Below are 17845 nucleotides of genomic sequence, written 5' to 3' on the forward strand. Positions count from 1 at the left end.
CTTTCTTTAGTGACTGATAAGTTGCTTATACTTAAGTAAATAACCTCTCCCCCATGCTCATGAGACAGCCCTATTTATTTGTGAGTCACACTCAGAGATGAGAAGATGAGTTTCAACTAGAGAAAGGGGTGGGGATGAGACCAGGTAATAGGCAGTGAAAAGAACTAAAATTCATTGTGTGTGTGTGTGTGAGTCTGTCAAAATTAATTTAAAAAAAAATCTTCAAAGACTTATACGATGGTATCCTAAACATACATTAAGCAAATAAACTTAATACATTGAAGTGTTATTTTGGCCCCAAAGAGTATGTTACTGTTGCCAGTTACAACTTGAGTATGTTACAACTTGAATGTGTTCCTGTTACCAGTGCCAGCCACAGAGGGAGACTTACCTGTGGAGCACTTTTAACTTCTCCTGGAGTTTGTACAAGTGTCATCTCTGTCCCTTAGAAATTTGCTAAAAGGGAGAATCTGATCTGAAAACCCAGGGATGCACAGAACAGTTTCATGTCCCCTGCAAGAGTACACCACATCTGTCAGACCTGGGGCTAGACCTCAGGTTCCTTTTCCCGCTGCTTCTAGAACACTATATTAATCCATTTACTTACTTTTCTTAATTAAGTAGCACCTTAGTGAACAGAAATAAGGATTAATGAAAGAATGCTCTTGGTAAATAACCTTAACAAAGATGTTTTTAGAAAAGGCTACATCTGTTGGCTCTTTCTTGACTAAATCTCATTGCCTTCTTCCAAAGTATTGCAGTTAATGTAACAAAGTATGATTTCCACCACTAGGTCGATCACTTCCCTCTGCTTATCAATTTGCATGAAGTGGTCCTACATGGTTTTCCTTTCCAATGCCTTATTTGGTATAGAATCCCCATGGTTAGTTCTGCTGCTGGAGACCTCACCCAGAGATAAGTCGCCATGACAATTTCATTATGTCTGGGCAGTTGGCGGCATACAGATGCCTGGTGTACCCTGATCACACGGATGCCTGGTGTGCCCTGATTGCGGACAGCAGCTCCCTGCTGCAGGAAGGTGGAGGTCTCTGATCTCCCCGCTGCTTCAGTGTGGTTCAGAGAGAACACCTTTGGCTTCTGGTTTTCGTATTGCTTGTGGCTAGACTGGGGAGACACGGGGCTTGCAAGTAACTGTCCAGTGCTCACCCTGCGACTGTCGATCCTTCTCCTTTTTAGACTCTGGAAGGAGGCTCCTACCGGGGGAGCTTGAAGGACCCCGCAGGCTGCCTGAATGAGGGGATGACCCCTCCCACACCTCCTAGAAACCTGGAAGAAGAACAGAAAGCCAAGGCTCTAAGAGGCAGAATGTAAGTGGCTCGCCACCCCACCCTGGTGCATGTGTGTGCTGCATAGTGGCCAGGGAGGCCCGTGCTATCTGTCTGTCTGTCCACTACTCTCATCCTTTCTAAGTGAAGATGGCCCAGATCTGTACAGTATGTCAGTGATCATCAGTAAGCCACTTTGGCGCTGCCTTAACGAAGCTTGGGCAGGGGGTATATTCTGTGAGATATCTGTTATTGACAAAGTATGGTTGTCACCAAGATCTAATACATTGTAAAACATGCAAAGAGAAAAAGAAAGAAAGAAAAAAAGTAGAATTCAGAGAACCAGGGAATGGTTACTGCGGGTCTGCAGCTTCAGAGAGCCCCTGTGGCAGAAGTCTGGTGGAGGTTGTCTGAGGAGATGCTCCCCAAATGTAGGTAAGAGAAGCATAGGAGAACTGAGCTGCCTGGTGGGGCCCGTTTCTGCTGCTTCTCCCAAGGCTTCGTATCCGTTTCTAGGTTTCCCTGAGCAAGAACCTCCTCTCACTTTGAATGACTAGTGGGGAGATGCAGTTCGCATCTCGTAAAAACCCCACGTGCTGTGTAAGGTTTGAGTTCTCTGCCGTGATGCGGAGTCAGTCTCCTGGATATTGAAGACCACACCGGACACCAGAACTCCTCCAGAGCTGAAGTTTGAATTGAGTCGTCTGGAAACAATCTGCCAGTAACTCAGGTTGTGAGTGGCGCTCAGAACGGGCGAGGCAGATGTGAAGGTTCCCCCCCCCCCCCCGACTGTCTTCTCTTCTCCTTCACATTCGTCGCTCCGTTAGCCAGGCCGCAGACAGAAAAATGAGCAGAAATAACTGAAGCCAAGTCCTTGTGCTGCTGGCACATCTGCAGAGTAAACATTTGGGGCTTTGTTGCCTTGGAAGCAGAAGGGCTCACATCATAGCAAGAGCCGGGTATCAAAGCGGGGCTGCCACCGCGTAGTGAAGAGCGGCAAGTGTCACGGAAACTAATACCCGTGTTTACCCCCAGAACCTTTTGAGGGTCGCAAGGATCCCAAGAACCGAGTGAATGAGCTACCATCTCCAAAGTGACGTTTCCTGGGCCTCGCTGCACGTGCTGTCCCCCAGCTTCTCCTGTGGTGGTTACACTAGTTGGGGGAGGGGGAGCGGAGCATCAGGACTGCTTCCAGTCCTTTGTCAGGATGAAGCACGGCTTATGTCAGGACAGCGGCCAGTGAGGTGACCGGTGGTTCTTGGAAGAGCCAGTGTCTTCGATTGTCTCTCCGACACAAGTGGGCCTGAGTAGCACTTACGTCATCATCCAAATGAGATGTTGTTTGATTTTTGTTCTAACAAGCCAGAAACGTTTGTTGCTTTTTTAGTCCTCTGTACCCATCGCTTCTTTCTTCTGAGTCTTCTCAAACCCTCCCCTTCCCATAACCCTGAGCTCCCTTGAGAACCGACCTGTTGAGTGTCTCTTACTGTTTATGCCCTCATTCTAACCTGCTGGGCTTCATGAGCACCGTGGAAGAGCAGATGTAACGGTGTTCAGTTATAAATACCGGAAGAGGCGAGAAGCGGACGTTTAGAGGTTGGGAGGCTCAATCGGGACGGCAGGAGGACACTGAGGAGTTCAGTGAGAGCTCCCTGGAGAGAAGATGGAAGCAGGTGTCCTTGGTCCAGGAGGAGGAAGCCCCTCAGAGTGGACTCGCTGCCCTTAAGTTTTAGCCGCGCATCCGCTCACCAGATGCCTTTGAGCACATCTTCTGCCCCACCCGCGGGAATAAATCAACGAGTAAGACAAACAAGAACAACAGAAAGTCTTCACGTGTGGCAGGTTTACATTCTAATGGGAGAAAGCAGACAAACAAAATCAGTTACGTGGTAGTTTGGAAGCTGGAGAAGAAAGAAACTAGAACAGAGTGAAGAAAATCAAGCTTGCTGGTGAGGCCGTGCAGCGGTTGGAAACTCTTCTTCCGGGCTTGCACAGAGAGCAGGAAGAGGTAACGGGCTCGCCATGGAGGAACGGTGCCTCGGCAGTGGACACAGCCAGTGCCAAAGCCCAGAATTCCCTGCAGAAGGAAGGCCACCCATCCCCTACCAGCGTGAAAGGGGGATGCTCAGTCTTCACTGTCGGCTTGACTGGATGAGAATCCCCTGGGAAACACACTTCTGGATACGCCTGTGAAGACGTTTCCGGAAGACTGACCCTGAGCATGCGTGGCACCACCCCATGGGATGGGGTCCTGTACTGAACGGAAGGGAACCAGGAGGCAACTGGGCTGAACACCAATGTTCCTTGTAGCTAGAGTTTTCCTGTCTGGCCCACAGTCAGGACAAATCTCTCTCACCTGCCAGTCCCACAGCCACTCAGACCCAACCAAGTAAACACAGAGACTTATATTGGTTACAAACTGTATGGCCGTGGCAGGCTTCTTGCTAACTGTTCTTATAGCTTAAATTAATCCATTTCCATAAATCTATACCTTGCCACGTGGCTCGTGGCTTACCGGCATCTTCACATGCTGTTTGTCATCGTGGCGGCTGGCAGTGTCTCCTGCCTTCCCGCTCTTTCTTTTCTCCTCTCTGTTAGTCCCGCCTATACTTCCTGCCTAGCCACTGGCCAATCAGTGTTCCATCCATTGACCAATCAGAGCAACACACCTGCCACACAGAACGTCCCATAGCAGTTCCTCTCTATGGCTACAGTGTGACCCGCTGTCTCCCCCTCAACCCCCACCATGGTAGAGTGTACCCCCTTAAGGGGGTACCAAATAAACCCCTCCTCCCTTCGTCAGTTGCTTTCGTCAGGTATTTGTGATACCAAAAAGAAGAGTAACTAATATAAAGCCCATTTGTAGCTGGAAGAATTTTAGGTAGACCAAAGAATAATATTCATGTACTATAGGGATTGGACATGAAAAAAAATGGCGTTATTTCCAACTCATTTGGCAGTTAATCATGCAGTGCCTTGAAAAGCATGTGTACCAATCTAGTTTTGTTTTGTTTTCTGAAGGAGTCTTGTTATGTAGCCCAGACTGGCCTCAAACTCTTGATTCTCCTGCCTCTCAAGCACTGGGATGATAGATGTGCTCCCCACCACACCAGCTAGACTTCTTTGATCATGTCTCATCTCCCAGGTACTTCACTGGCCCTTCACGGGAACCCAGTGCAAATTCCCTTCCTAGAGACTATCAAAACCCAAGACAACAACCTCCATTGGTCAGCAAACACCTGAAGATAAAGATATCAGTACCTGGTGGCACAACATTGGCCCTCCTCTCCGAAGGGTGGGCCCCAACCCCGAATTCCCACTCCCTTTTTCCTGTGGGTTTTCTCTTGCGGCTCTATTCCAGGAAGTAACTTGGGCCATGCTAAAGATACCTCTGAAGGCTTCTATTTGTCCTTGCCAGTTCCTTCCTGTGGCCTGAAACACATGATTGTGTGTTGGAGGAAGAGAACCAGCTAGGAGTTCTGAGCGCGCTGATAAAGCCAGCATGTGTTCTTTGCTCTGAGGCCCAGACCCCCGGGATTCAGCGGCTTCTCTGTGCTCTGTAGGAAAGCACGTCAGATGAATTGCTTCTTGGGTTTAGAACAGTTGCTGGATTGTGACAGTCACCACTCCTCTTGGACATCTCAGAATGTCATCCCTTCTGTCAGTAGGGCCAAAAGTTGTACTGGGGTGCCTCTAGGCAAAACTCTTTCTGACTCCTGTAAACACAGACCTCTGGGGCCTGTGCATAACCGTGGTGTCTTCTATACAGTGTTTGAGTCTCAGAACTGAAGAAAGGAAGTAGCATTTGAGGTGGAGACTTCAGGGATGCCAGAGGCCTGGCTGGGCTGTTCCCTAGGCAGTAGGCTACTGGGAAAGGGTCGTCTTTGGGCTCTTAACACTTAGGTTCAAATCCCTCCTCCGTTCTTCACTTTGTAGACTTGGACAAGTCCCCTAACCTTCCCATCTACCTCAGTATTTAAATAATAGGACTTTACAATCCCTGTCTTGTTATAAGTGTGAAAAAAAACCCAGATGGGGTAACTGGTATATAATAAATGCTCTAGGAGATAGAACTAATCCACAGAGAACCCAAGAAAGCAAATGCCCTTGTTGTTATCAGTCCCACGCCTTGGGGTAGGGAATGCTGGATTCAAAGCTGCGAACATGAAATGGCTGCAGCCAACCTAGGTTCTTTAGCCTTGACTGAGGCTTTTTCCAGGCCAGTTACCATGGATACACTCCTGAATAACTGCAGATGATGTATTGTAGAAGCTTGACTCAATATCTCCGCAGCTTTTCAAGGCTGGTTAACACACAGATGACTCTCTTCTCTTGCTAAGAGAAGAATGGAGCCGAAATGAAGGAATAAAAGTCTCATGTTGATCCCTTGGTCTCAACACTTTCCTAATTCAGTTTTGCAAAAAGTGGTTATAGTCCTTTCTACACTGTGTGTCTGCAAGGGGTGGTGGAGTGGAGCTTGGTTCATAGGGTGCTTGCCTTGCATGTACAAAGTGCCAAGTTCAATGCCCAGCTCTGTGTAAAACTGGCTGTGGTGGCATGCATCTCTAATCGTAAAACTGGCTGTGGTGGCATGCATCTCTAATCATAAAACTAGCTGTGGTGGTATACATCTCTAATCCCAGCACTCAGGAGGTAAAGGCGGGAGACTCAGAACTTCACCACGATCATCTTTGGCTATATAGGGACTTTGAGGCCAGCCTGGGAAATATGAGACCTTGTCTTGGAGAGGAAGCATGAGGAAGGGAGGGGAGGGGAGGAAAGTAAGGGGCACCCTCCCTCACCTGACTGTTGTACCCCCTGGGGCCAGCCCTCTCTAGCTTTGTATTCTCATCAGTGATTCTCCAGGTGTGCTAAAGGCTCTTGCTAGTGTGCTCTGTGAGGCTCTTTACAGTGGTGCCGTGTTAAGTTTTCTGAAATCACGTTCCTGTGATCTGCACTGTGGAGATTTCTCGCTTAATAATGAATGGGAGCCTCACTGTCTTTATCTCTTGCTCAGGTTTGTCCTGAATGAGCTGGTACAGACAGAGAAGGACTACGTCAAGGACCTGGGGATTGTGGTGGAGGTAAGCAGATGGCAGTGTGGGTGTGCCTGTGCTCGCCTGACCTGGGCCCAGGTGCTTTAACCTGTACATGCTCGACTTTCTGGGAATTTGCAGAAAATAAAAATGGTACAATTCAGACAGAATGTGGAGGCAGATTTTCATTTCCTTCTTGAAATATTTTAATGGGGGGGAGGCACTTGGGAGGCAGAGGCAAGTGGATCTCTGAGTTCAAGGGCAGCCTGGTCTACAGAGTGAGTTCCAGGACAGTCAGAGCTGTTACACAGAGAAACTTTGTCTCGAAAAAGGGAGGGAGAGAGAGGAAGGGAGGGAGGGAAGGGAAGGGAGGGGAGGGAGGGAGGGAGGGAAGGGAAGGGAGGGGAGGGAGGGAGGGAGGGAAGGGAAGGGAGGGGAGGGAGGGAGGGAGGGAGGGAGGGAGGGAGGGAGGGAGGGAGGAAGGAAGACAAAACAAATATTTTAATGTATTTAGAGGGAGGTGGGGGCCTGGTTGAGTGGGAGAAGCGACCACAGTGCTGTCCTCAGATCCACACGTGGAGTGTGGGCTGACATGGATGCTAAGGGATGGGGCTTGGCCCAGAACACTGTAAAGTCGTCTGCTGACGTCGCCTCTGGTGTGCAGGGCTTCATGAAGAGAATAGAAGAGAAGGGGGTCCCCGAGGATATGCGAGGAAAGGACAAGATCGTGTTTGGAAACATCCACCAGATCTATGACTGGCATAAAGAGTAAGTTCCGTGATGCCCTGAGAGCGGGCCGTCTGCCCCCTGCATCTGACCTGAGCAGGGTATTTAACGGGGGCCTCCTGTCATTGATTTCATCATTGAGAGATGATGTCTCTCCAAGAAGTGTGACTTCCCTCTCCTCTCTCCTTTTAGTTTTTTCCTGGCTGAACTGGAAAAATGTATCCAAGAGCAAGACAGACTGGCCCAGCTCTTCATTAAGCATGTGAGTGTCGGCCTGGCAGTCTCCCATCTCTCCAGGTGCTGAAACACTCTTTTTAAAATAATTCCTCCTCTCTTTGGCTCTCCTTGGGATCACTCTGTCTCCCAGTGCTCTGGTTTTGTTTTTTAGAGCATTTAGCCATTTCACAGCCCTGTTCTTTCCTTCATGTGGCCCAGGCCTCGTCCTTAACTGCCCTTGGCTCTGGGTGGGGGAGGGGGGAAGCAGAAAGCCAGGATGCCTGATCGCCACGGTTTCTTCCCACCAGGAGCGCAAGCTGCACATTTACGTGTGGTACTGCCAGAACAAGCCTCGTTCCGAGTACATCGTGGCTGAATACGATGCCTACTTTGAGGTGAGCTGTTCCTTATGGTTGAGGCACTCAGGCCAAGACAGCCACATTGAGACATGCCCCGGATCCTCCATCCACGGGTGCCCCCGCCATTGACCTTCATGACAAGAAACCAGCCTCCACAGAGCCGTTAGCTCCTAGCTCCATCCCTACATGCACCTTCGCTTGAAGAGCAGCTGGGGCGGCTCTGTCTACACACTGTTGGGAAGCCTCGGTTATGGAAATAGTCTGTCACAGACTATCCGTGGAAGCGCTTGTTCTTCTCACGAGACCACTAAGCCGATTGTGTCCACAGTCTTCCCCACCTGCCCCTGGGACTGTGGCTAATTGCCTTTCTGCTGGTTAAAGATCTTGCTGTCACTTCATAGTCAGCTTTTTAAAAATGTATTTATTTTTATTTTATGTGCAAATTGGTGTTTTGCCTGCATGTATGTCTGTGTGAGGGTACCAGATCCCCTGGAACTGGAGTTGCAGACAGTTGTGAGCTGCCATGTGGGTGCTGGGGATTGAACCCGGGTCCTCTGGAAGAGCAGCCAGTGCTCTTCGCTGCTGAGCCGTCTCTCCAGCCCCCTCATAGTCAGCTCTTGTTCTCGGTCTGTAGCTAGCATCAAAACTGGTCCCTCACACTGTTGAACTTGACCCGTCCACAGCATCTCAACAAGCCTTGAGATCCTTTGTTTCTAAAAATCATTCCTATGTCCAGCACCTCCAAGTGTGTGAATGCCCCAGCCTGGCAGAATCATGTCTGTTGGTGAAGAGGCAACACCGTCCTTTAGAAAGGACCCTGAGTGTTTGGAGAGCAGGGTTTAGGGCCATCCTTATAGGCCTGTTGTGTCGGAGCGGAAGCCCTCACCTGATTCTTCCCTGGGGTGGTAGAGAAAGCACAGTACCTGTTTCAGGTTTCCCCCCAGGACTGAGGTGAGGACCGTGGTCTGACAGTGCTCACTGTGAGAACTCAGGAGCCAAGCGAGGTCTTTCTTGGGGCTGTGTGACGCCAAGCTCCTAACGTGAACAGTGGGGTAGGCAGTTGTAGCTGGAAGATTCTCAAGTTCTTCTGGAGAACGTGAAGACTCACCCCTTTGCACCTTTGTGTTTCAGGAGGTGAAACAAGAGATCAATCAGAGGCTGACCCTCAGCGACTTTCTCATCAAGCCCATTCAAAGAATAACAAAGTACCAGTTGCTGCTCAAGGTAAAAAGCTGGGGGCCTGGGTCCAGGCCGGAGAAGTGTCTCCTCAGACTGGAGCCATGGGCACAGCGCTTGGGAGTGCCACTGTCCTTCAGGCTGGAAAGCGGCTGGTGGCTCCCTCAGCCTGCTGCCTGAAGAGCATGCATGGCCCTGTTTCTGCCCTTAAGGTTGCTTGCTACTTGTCTTTCTCTCTCTATTTTCTTCCCCCACACCTCTCTTATGTTCTCTTCCATCTTTCCTCTGGGGCACTGAGCCAAGGGCCCTACCTCTACACTCTATCTCTACCCTGAGCCCTTTCTTGGGCTTTGTTACGGCCACTGACTCAGTGCCTTTGAAAACTAAAGCGTAAGCCGGGCACGGTACCACTCATCTGTACTCTAGCGTTCAGGGCACGGAGGCAAGAAGGTCATGAGGATGTAGCCATGAATATGTGGAGTGCGGCCCTATCTCAAACAAACAGCAGCAAAGCCCTCAAAAATAGCAAGGGTCTGAGGATGGAATAGAAGGGAAAGGGTGGCCCTGGAGACCTTCCGTGGTCCCTAAGACCTGATCATATGCTAAACAAGTTGATTTTTTTTTTTTTCATCTGGAAAGAAGAGGTCAAGTGGAAAACACTCGACTTTCCCTTTCTCCTGTCTGTCTTGTCACGGTCCCACTTTCCTTCCTCCTCTGTCCCTTCTCCCAGACTCATTTGTCATATTCTAGCGTCTCTCTTGGTGTCTTTCTGTCTACCATGACTCAGTCATTTCATTTCCCAGCTGCTACACTCCATTGCCACCTCCACTGGGGAGGAAAGTCTTCGGGGTGCTGTTGCATTTTTATGATAAGTGGGTTTTTTTTTTTTGTTTTTTTATGGCTCTCTGGCTATGTTACTATCTGATTCACCCCTCCCGTGCCCTTCCTTGCCAGGACTTCCTGCGATACAGTGAGAAGGCGGGTCTGGAGTGTGCAGACATCGAGGTAGGTTTCTGCTTGTAATGCTTTGCTCTTCTTAGGGACCGTAGCGAGTGTCTTGTCCCCAAAGGGAAAAGATGGTCAGAAGGTCCAGGGTCCCAGCCTCTCCCCTCTTACTCAGCAACATGAGGAATGGCGGGTGCTACTGAGCAGAGTGTTTCTAAGAACTCAAGAATCCTGTCATGGACCCAGCCCAGGGCCTAGCCCACTGATGTCTGGGGCTCTTGCTGGGTATAGTGGGCAAGAGTGACATTTGACACTGGGGAAAATTGGCAAGGTTCAATATGCAACTTTGTCTCTGGCTTCAAGTGCCTTTTGGCCCTAACACATAAATCACTCCATTTCCATCCCCCAACACACAGTGCGGATTACCGCCCCCCCCCTCCCCCCCAGTGATTTCTTTGGGCTGCCATAGGGATTATTTTAAGCCAAAGAGGTTGCAGCCATTTCTGGCAGGTTATTTTAGGTCAGAACCTCCTGTGTTTCCACAACCAGGCTAAGCTGTTGCTTGGGCATTCTGAAAGCCACATAGAAAAGTTTAAAAAAAAAAAAAAATGGGGGGGCGGGGTTGTGATAAAAGCAGGAGGTAGAAAAAGGATGGGCCGGGTAACATTTCCCTGTGTGTTGTCACTACTGACATGGAGCCCCTTGCTCATACCAGCCTCTCCTATCTAAAAATGCCACACAGTCCTCTGAGGGTGAACAGAGGGGACCGCACCCTTTCTGAAAACAAAGGGACTAGCAGAGATAAGCTCCTCCTCCCATCCCTGAATTTTGTGAGCTTCCTACAGAATGCTGTTCCCCCATCCTGAGTGACGTGTTCTTTCCCACAGAAAGCCGTGGAGTTAATGTGCCTTGTTCCCAAACGCTGCAATGACATGATGAATCTGGGACGCTTGCAGGGCTTTGAGGTGAGCCCTTAGGAGCACCACTAAAGCCCCTGTAGACAGGAGCCAGGCTGTGGAGGCGCTTCCCTTTGAAGCTATGCACCCCACCACTGCCACTGCCTCTCCAGCTCACAGATCTGGAAGATGGAACCATTGCAGAAAGAAGTTCAGGGATAAGGCCGAACTAAAGCTTTTGGCCAAACTGGGGTCAGAATTCCAAGGGGATTGGAAAGGGACAGAGTTCCTTGTGGCTGTTTGAGCCACAGTCTCTTCCCTCCCTCCTCCTGATTAAGAAATGTGAGGATCTGAGGCACTGTGGGATGGGTGATAAACCAGGAACTCAGGCGGGGAAACGAACTCTTCTTCATGGGGGAGGTCTTTTTTAGACGTCTATATAGTGATTGGATTTTAGGTCAGTGAATGTTTAAAGCCCTAAAACACCACACAGCACATTTCTGTCCCATGACCAGGAAACCGAGTCTTGAGGGAAGTAGATGACACTGGTCTGGAAGAGCTGCCATAGCGGAGCACTATATGTTGGGTGGTTTGAACTCACCAGTCTGAGGCCTGAGCACTGTGAGGAAGGATCTGCTCCCAGTCTCCTCCTTAGCTTGTTGGTGGCATCTTCTGGTTCCCATGGCATTTTCCGGAATCACATCACCTTCCCTTTTGGATGTGATATTATGTGCATGTCCAAATCCCTCCTTTCAAAATCCTATTTCCCAGCAATCCCAAAGTCTAAGATTTCATCATTCTTTCTTAGAGGAAAGGGATTCCTGGAAGTTGAGATAATTAGGGAAGAGGTTCTATCCAGCCCGGCCCTGCTAAGTTAGCACAGGTTAGCCCAGATAAAGTGCAGAAGGAAGGCCAGCTGAAGTGTCACTGAAGGTGGGAGACAGTACAGCCCAGTTTGGGTTGTCCTCTAGTCTCTCCTGGGCTGTCTCCCTTCCAGTCCATCCTTCATGCCCCGGCCTGGGTTCCGTGCTTTGATATGATAGGAACCGGGGGAGGAGGTTTGCATGGATTCCCAGATCTCTAAGGTAGGCCTCAGTCAGATGTTAGCATACGTTGAGCTACTTGGCTCACATGTGCTCTTGAGTTCAGGGGTAGCTTCTTGTTAGTCAGCCTGGAAAGATTTTATACTTTTCTTTCCGGGTGTTAGACCAAGTCTGAGGCTATTGTAAGCAAATCAAGTTCTCTGCTACCTCTAACTCTTCAACCGAGACATCTTGGTGTTTTCTGAATAGGAGTTTGGCTAGCTTTCTCTGAGTCCCTTCAGGAAGTGACCACTGAGTAGAAGGAGGGCATCTATTTGTGCTGTCTGACCTACCTGAGACTGTGTGTGTGTGTGTGTGTGTGTGTGTGTGTGTGTGTGTGTGTGTATGTAAAGCCACATACAGGAATGGAAAGTTTTCTCTTGTAAATCAAGCACCATCGTCCCGTATTTTTATCATTAAGCCACAGAGACTCTGCTCTGCATTCCCTCAGCTGATGGGGAAAGACAGTGAGCACACGCCTCCTCCATCTTTGGGCCCCTCATCCTCATTGTCTCCTTCTCAGATCTTGTGGCTTTCCCCTTTAGTTTAGGCTGCGTGTGCCCCCGATCGAGTTCTTGTGTAATGCTCATGGAGTGTGTAGAGTTTTCCTGGCTAGCTGGTCACTGGCTTAATATTAACTTTGGCCCAGGTGGAGATAAGCCTGTTCTCCTGCTGACCTTGGCAGTCAGCAGCCACAGTCCAAGCAAAGGGCAGGTGTTCTCAGCAACACAAAAGAAGAAATGACCTCTGTGCCAGGAATGCTTGGAACAAGGCATCACGTGCAGGGCATGAATGACATTTGCACTAAAGGGTCAAAGTTGTCCCTGAGAAAGAGCAGATTTCATAGACCCTCTGACCTCTATCCCAGATGTCAGAGTCTTCTTATTGCAGAGCAATTAAATAAATAAGTGATAAATAGCGAGGCTTTCCTGATAGGCTCTGTGAAGACCTACTTACTAGATAGACACATTCTCTTTGAAAATGTCTCTGGGATGCTGATTACAGGCTGGCAAACCAGATGAGGCTTTCCCACCCCCCAACTGGGTAGTATGTACCTTGAAAGCCAGAGTCATTTTAAGAAGGACCACAGGATCCAGAGAAATATCTCTGGCCTTATAAAAATCAGAGCTGATCTATATACCCCAACTTCACCTGTCAATCTCAGCAAGAAACAAAAACTTTAGAATACCCCTATCTTAAACAATAGGAGGGACTGACATCATCAGGTTATTTGAGATGCTGTTTATATCACTTTCCTTGGCCACAAATTGGTTCTAGGTTCATAACAATGAGAATGCCCGTAGGCCTTGGCCCATGCTACAAAGAAGCCAAGCAGGAAGATTCTCAAAGCTGCAAGGAAAGACAGGCTACTGCCAGGTCCAAGCATCGCCAATCTTCTTTAATTAAGAAACAAAACTAACAAAAAATAGAAAAGCAGGCAAGGTGGTGCCTACCTTTAATCCCATCACTCAGGAAACAGGCAGGTGAGTCTCTGAGAGCTCAAGGCTAGCCTAGTCTGCCTAGTAAGTTTCAGGCCATCGAAAGCTACACAGTGAGATCTTGTCTCAAAAAGGGAGAAAAGATAAAGCCAAGATCATCCATTCCTTTTTAGCTGTTTTTGGGGCCATTATTTCTTGTTGACTCCATCACCCAAGCCCTTCCCTTTTAGGAACCTTATATAAACAGGGAAATGTCCATAGTCTATCCCCAGATGAGTCACTGGATCCCAATTCAGTGTCTTGCTAGAGTTCCAAGGCTTGGAGTGTCAGGTCTATTGTCCACATCCCCCAGAGGTAGGAAACATGTAGCCCAAGAGAGCTGACTCCATTGCCCTGCTTTTCACGACCTTCCCTGGACCCATGTCTCCATCAGGGCACCCTGACCGCCCAGGGCAAGCTTCTGCAGCAAGACACATTTTATGTGATTGAGCTGGACGCTGGCATGCAGTCCCGGACCAAGGAGAGGCGTGTGTTTCTCTTTGAACAGATCGTCATCTTCAGTGAGCTGCTCCGAAAGGGGTCCCTCACCCCAGGCTACATGTTCAAAAGGAGCATCAAGGTAAAGAGGGACAGTGAGGGCACAAAGGTATTGGTGAAATCATTAAGGCCACTCCACATAGTTCAAAGGAAAGTTTATTAGTGGCGCAACTTACAAATGAAGGGATAGGTAGGTCACAGGGTCTGGGGAAGGTGTATCATAGTCCAGCGGTGTTCTCTGGAGAATTCTGCTCGGTCAACCTCCACCGTCCAGGGTCCAGGAACCAAGAGAGCGCGGCACGTCCCGATCTCGGGTCTTCAGGGCCCTCCCTTGGCTCCGCCTTGTAGGCGTGATAGTTACCGAAGCCTCAATGGGGGTTGGAAATTCCAGACCAAAGCTGGAATGGCTACCCACTACACAAAGGGGCAGAGAACATCATGGGGGTTCAGCTACCTGGTGGTCCCCATGAGAAGCAATGCCAGGCCCAGGGCTAGTCTCCAGCATAATCCTGAAGGTTTCCTTGGTCATGTCATTCACCCAAAGACAGAAGCTAGAGACTTTACTCTTAGAGCCAGAGTAAAACTTGGAAACCTTTCCTGAAATTAAAAACTTTGAAGGAGAAGCTGGAGAAACATCTTAGCCCTTAAGAGCACTGGCTGCTCTTCCAGAGGGGGTGGGTTCAGTTCCCAGCACCCACACAGTGGCTCACAACCATCTGTAACTCCAGATCCAGGGGTTCTGATGGCCTCTTCTGATCTCCACAGGCACCAAGCACAAATATGTGCACAGATATACATGCAGGCAAAACACCCATATAAACGTAAAAATACAAGTGAAAAAAAAATACAAGTGAAAAAAAGTGCGTTTTAAAAGAACCACTTTGAAGGACAGTAGTAGGCTGCTGATTTGTTTTAGCTCCTTAAGTATGAACAGGATGAACTGGCTTCGTTTCAGATGAATTACTTGGTCCTGGAGGAAAATGTCAACAGTGACCCTTGCAAGTTCGCGCTCATGAACAGGGAGACTTCAGAGAGGGTCATTCTGCAGGCTGCCAATGCGGACATCCAGCAGGCCTGGGTGCAGGACATCAATCAAGTCCTAGAAACCCAGAGGGACTTCCTCAGTGGTACGTGCATGCTAGGCCTGCTTCTGAAGCAAGGCCATGTCAGGGACCCTACCCCTCCCTGAGCATCTTTGGGTCTAAGTTCATGGAGACTTGGGAGGCCAGAGCACATTCTGTCTGGTCTCCAACCTCATATAGTTAGAGACAACTTCAGAAGCCTCTTAACTTGAAGACATAAATGGAACATAGGTGTGAGAAAGAAGCCCTATATGCTTTTAATCGAAGGGGTATTTGTCCACAGGGTATCATGTATGTATGTCTTCGCGGTCCCCATGGTCAGCTGGTAGTAATTTGGGGGAGATTAGAAGACAGGCAGGCGATTGTGGGATTCTTGGTCTCTCACCTTGTAGCTGGTGGCTGCTACTCTCACAGGCTCTCTAGGATTAGCTAGAGATAACTAAGAGTTTGGTAAAACGGTTCTCAAGTCCTTCCTCTTTTCCCAACAGGTGAGGGCCTGCCTAAGCTACCCGTCTAGCTGACCTTGCCCCTTTCAAATAAGACAGTCGCTAAACCTACCTCAGTGGTACCCCAACGTCCCACCAGTAACAAACTGGTGGTTACTCAGATAATGTGGACCCCACAGGCATCCATAAGAGGTGGTGGCGCACGTCTTTAATCCCAGGACTCAGGAGGCAGAGGCAGGCAGAGTTCTGTGAGTTCGAGGCCAGCCTGGTCTACAGAGAGAGTTCCAGGACGGCCACGGCTACACAGAGAAACCCTGTCTCAAAAAACCCAAAAAACCAAACAAAGGTGACGTAGACTTGCTACCTTGCTTGTGTTTCCCTTTGGCCCCTGCTGTCCACCTTCTGCTCGGTGTGTGAGTGGAGATGGACAGCGGGAAGGTAGTACTTACTGCTCTACTGAGCCGGAGCCTGAAATTGTAGGCAAAAATGGAACCAATAGTACAATGACTGAACAGTCCCATGAGCACATACCTGGATATATACAAACATGCAAGCATACATACATAGGCACACAGGACATGACTTTCAGGTGTATCACCTCTTCTTGCCCGAACTGAGATCTGTACTCACAGCCACATGTCCCACTACATATGTTTGTGCGTGCCCACAAGACTACCCCAGGTGCCCCATCTCTTCTTACGAGTACAGTGCCAAGGACTATGGTATATGCCCTTTGTGTTCCCATGGATACTCAAACGTGTAGGTGCCCGTAACACTGGACCACCTTGGGATGTACGTCTTACCTCTATTGAGATGTACACATGGCCATGTGTACTCGCACAAGTACACATTACCCTCACAGGCCCACCCTTGGTCTGGCTCCCTGCCAGTGCCATTTCTAGACTCTTTCAGGGGATGTGAACACAGCATTTACCGGGTGTCTGGCATGGAACTGAATGCTATGGGGAAAGGTGAGAGGTGCCGTCCAAGCTGAGGACCTTGAGTGATAGGGAAAGGTGAGAGGTGCCATCCTAGCTGAGGACCTGGGGTGATGGGGAAAGGTGAGAGGTGCTGAGGACCTTGGGTGAGATGCGATGCTTCTCTGTACCTCCTCACTCAGCTCCTTTTTTTTTTATGAAAAGGAGACTTTGGAGTTAGATCTGTTCTGCCCATGCTAGAGTGTATGAGTGGGCAAGCAGTACTGCCACAGGACGGCATGGCCTCCCTACACTAACTACACCTACCTCAAGATAGCATGGCCTACCTACATTACACCTACCTCAGGACAGGCCACCTACTCTACATCTACCACAGGACAGGCCTGCCATCCTGCTGTGTCCCTTTTCTCCATGGTAAGGAGTGTAACACAATGTTTCCATCTTAAAACAAAAGGTCAGGGCTGGGACATAGCTCAGTGGTTGAGTACTTGCTTAGCATGCACTTGTGAGATTCTGAGTTCAAGCCCCGTTATCTTAAAAAAAAAAAAAAAAAAAAAGTTTCCTGGGTATTAAATAAGAGAAGGAATATGAACAGGATCCCATGACTTTTTTCTTTCCTTTTTTTTTAATGAGACAGGGTTTCTCTGTGTAGCCTTGGCTGTCCTAGAACTCACTATGTAGACCAGGCTGGCCTCCAAGTCCATCTGCCTCTGCTCTGTAGTGCTGGGATTAAAGGTGTGCGTCATCACTGCCCGGCTTAAGGTCCCATGACTTTTAATGACAGAACATGGAAGTTCAATGCTGCTTCAAGCTTACAGAGAGTATTTAGGAGCCGTGTTCCCAACTGGAAAAGGTGTGAAACCCTAAGAGCTCCCAGGTTCCTTTTTTATTCTAAAACATTGACAGTTAAACAACACAGGTTAGAATTGAAATCTATATGGCTTACAATTTCTGAATATGCAACTTTGAATAAACACAGCTTGTTGCTAGTGTGATTTAATGCAAAATATGTGCATATGTAAAATAGATTTTAAATTTCATTCTATGAAAGATTTCTGGTATGGAAGTGGGAATGAGGATTTTTAAACTCATGACTTCAGACCTAAAGTAAAATAATAAATAATAAGCTGAAACCAGAAATAAATGAACAATAGCGACTCCCATGTGTTCACTCCCTCTCTGCATCAGGAGTTAAACTAAGCATTTTATCTGTTTCTTTACCTTTAATCCCCACATTAACACACTGTGGTGGCTATGTTAGCATCCTGCTTTGATGAGGAAAGACAGACTTGGAGCCATTAAGAAACCTGTCTAAGCAAAGCAGTAGGCGTTAGTAGGTGACTTCAGAGCTGGTTCTTCCATACAGTTGCCACAGGAGACATTCGTGCTGTGCTCCCTAGGGAGGGAGGGAGGGAGAGAGGGAGGGAGGGAGGGAGGGAGGGAGGGCGGAGGAGGGAGGGAGGGGGGCAGCCAGGCGGGTGACCAGTAGTAAGAACCAGAATCCAAAAGACAAAAACTCACCGTTAGTAATGCCCACGTTTTGAGCAGACATGGTGGTACATGTCTGTAACTGCGATAATCAGGAAACTGAGGCGGGATTGAGTGAAAGAGGGACTTTCTGATCTCAAGAACTAAGAATTAAGGCCAGTGGAAGATTGCAGGCCAAGCCTTCCTAGTTTAT

At 48.7% G+C, this 17845-nt stretch overlaps 1 protein-coding gene across 1 annotated transcript in view; it reads left to right on the top strand.

Annotated features, from left to right (window-relative positions):
• Nucleotides 1-17845, top strand: part of Kalrn (kalirin RhoGEF kinase) — a 604693-nt gene that overhangs the window by 548334 nt on the left and 38514 nt on the right. The window contains exons 37-46 of the mRNA XM_059277711.1: nucleotides 1198-1328; nucleotides 6304-6370; nucleotides 6987-7090; nucleotides 7241-7310; nucleotides 7573-7659; nucleotides 8755-8847; nucleotides 9754-9804; nucleotides 10632-10709; nucleotides 13595-13780; nucleotides 14654-14825. Of these exons, the coding sequence (XP_059133694.1) occupies nucleotides 1198-1328; nucleotides 6304-6370; nucleotides 6987-7090; nucleotides 7241-7310; nucleotides 7573-7659; nucleotides 8755-8847; nucleotides 9754-9804; nucleotides 10632-10709; nucleotides 13595-13780; nucleotides 14654-14825 (1039 nt within the window). The remainder of the gene's footprint in view (nucleotides 1-1197; nucleotides 1329-6303; nucleotides 6371-6986; nucleotides 7091-7240; nucleotides 7311-7572; nucleotides 7660-8754; nucleotides 8848-9753; nucleotides 9805-10631; nucleotides 10710-13594; nucleotides 13781-14653; nucleotides 14826-17845) is intronic.

Source organism: Peromyscus eremicus, chromosome 12 (genome assembly GCF_949786415.1).
Source record: "Peromyscus eremicus chromosome 12, PerEre_H2_v1, whole genome shotgun sequence".
Classification (NCBI taxonomy): Eukaryota; Metazoa; Chordata; class Mammalia; order Rodentia; family Cricetidae; genus Peromyscus; species Peromyscus eremicus.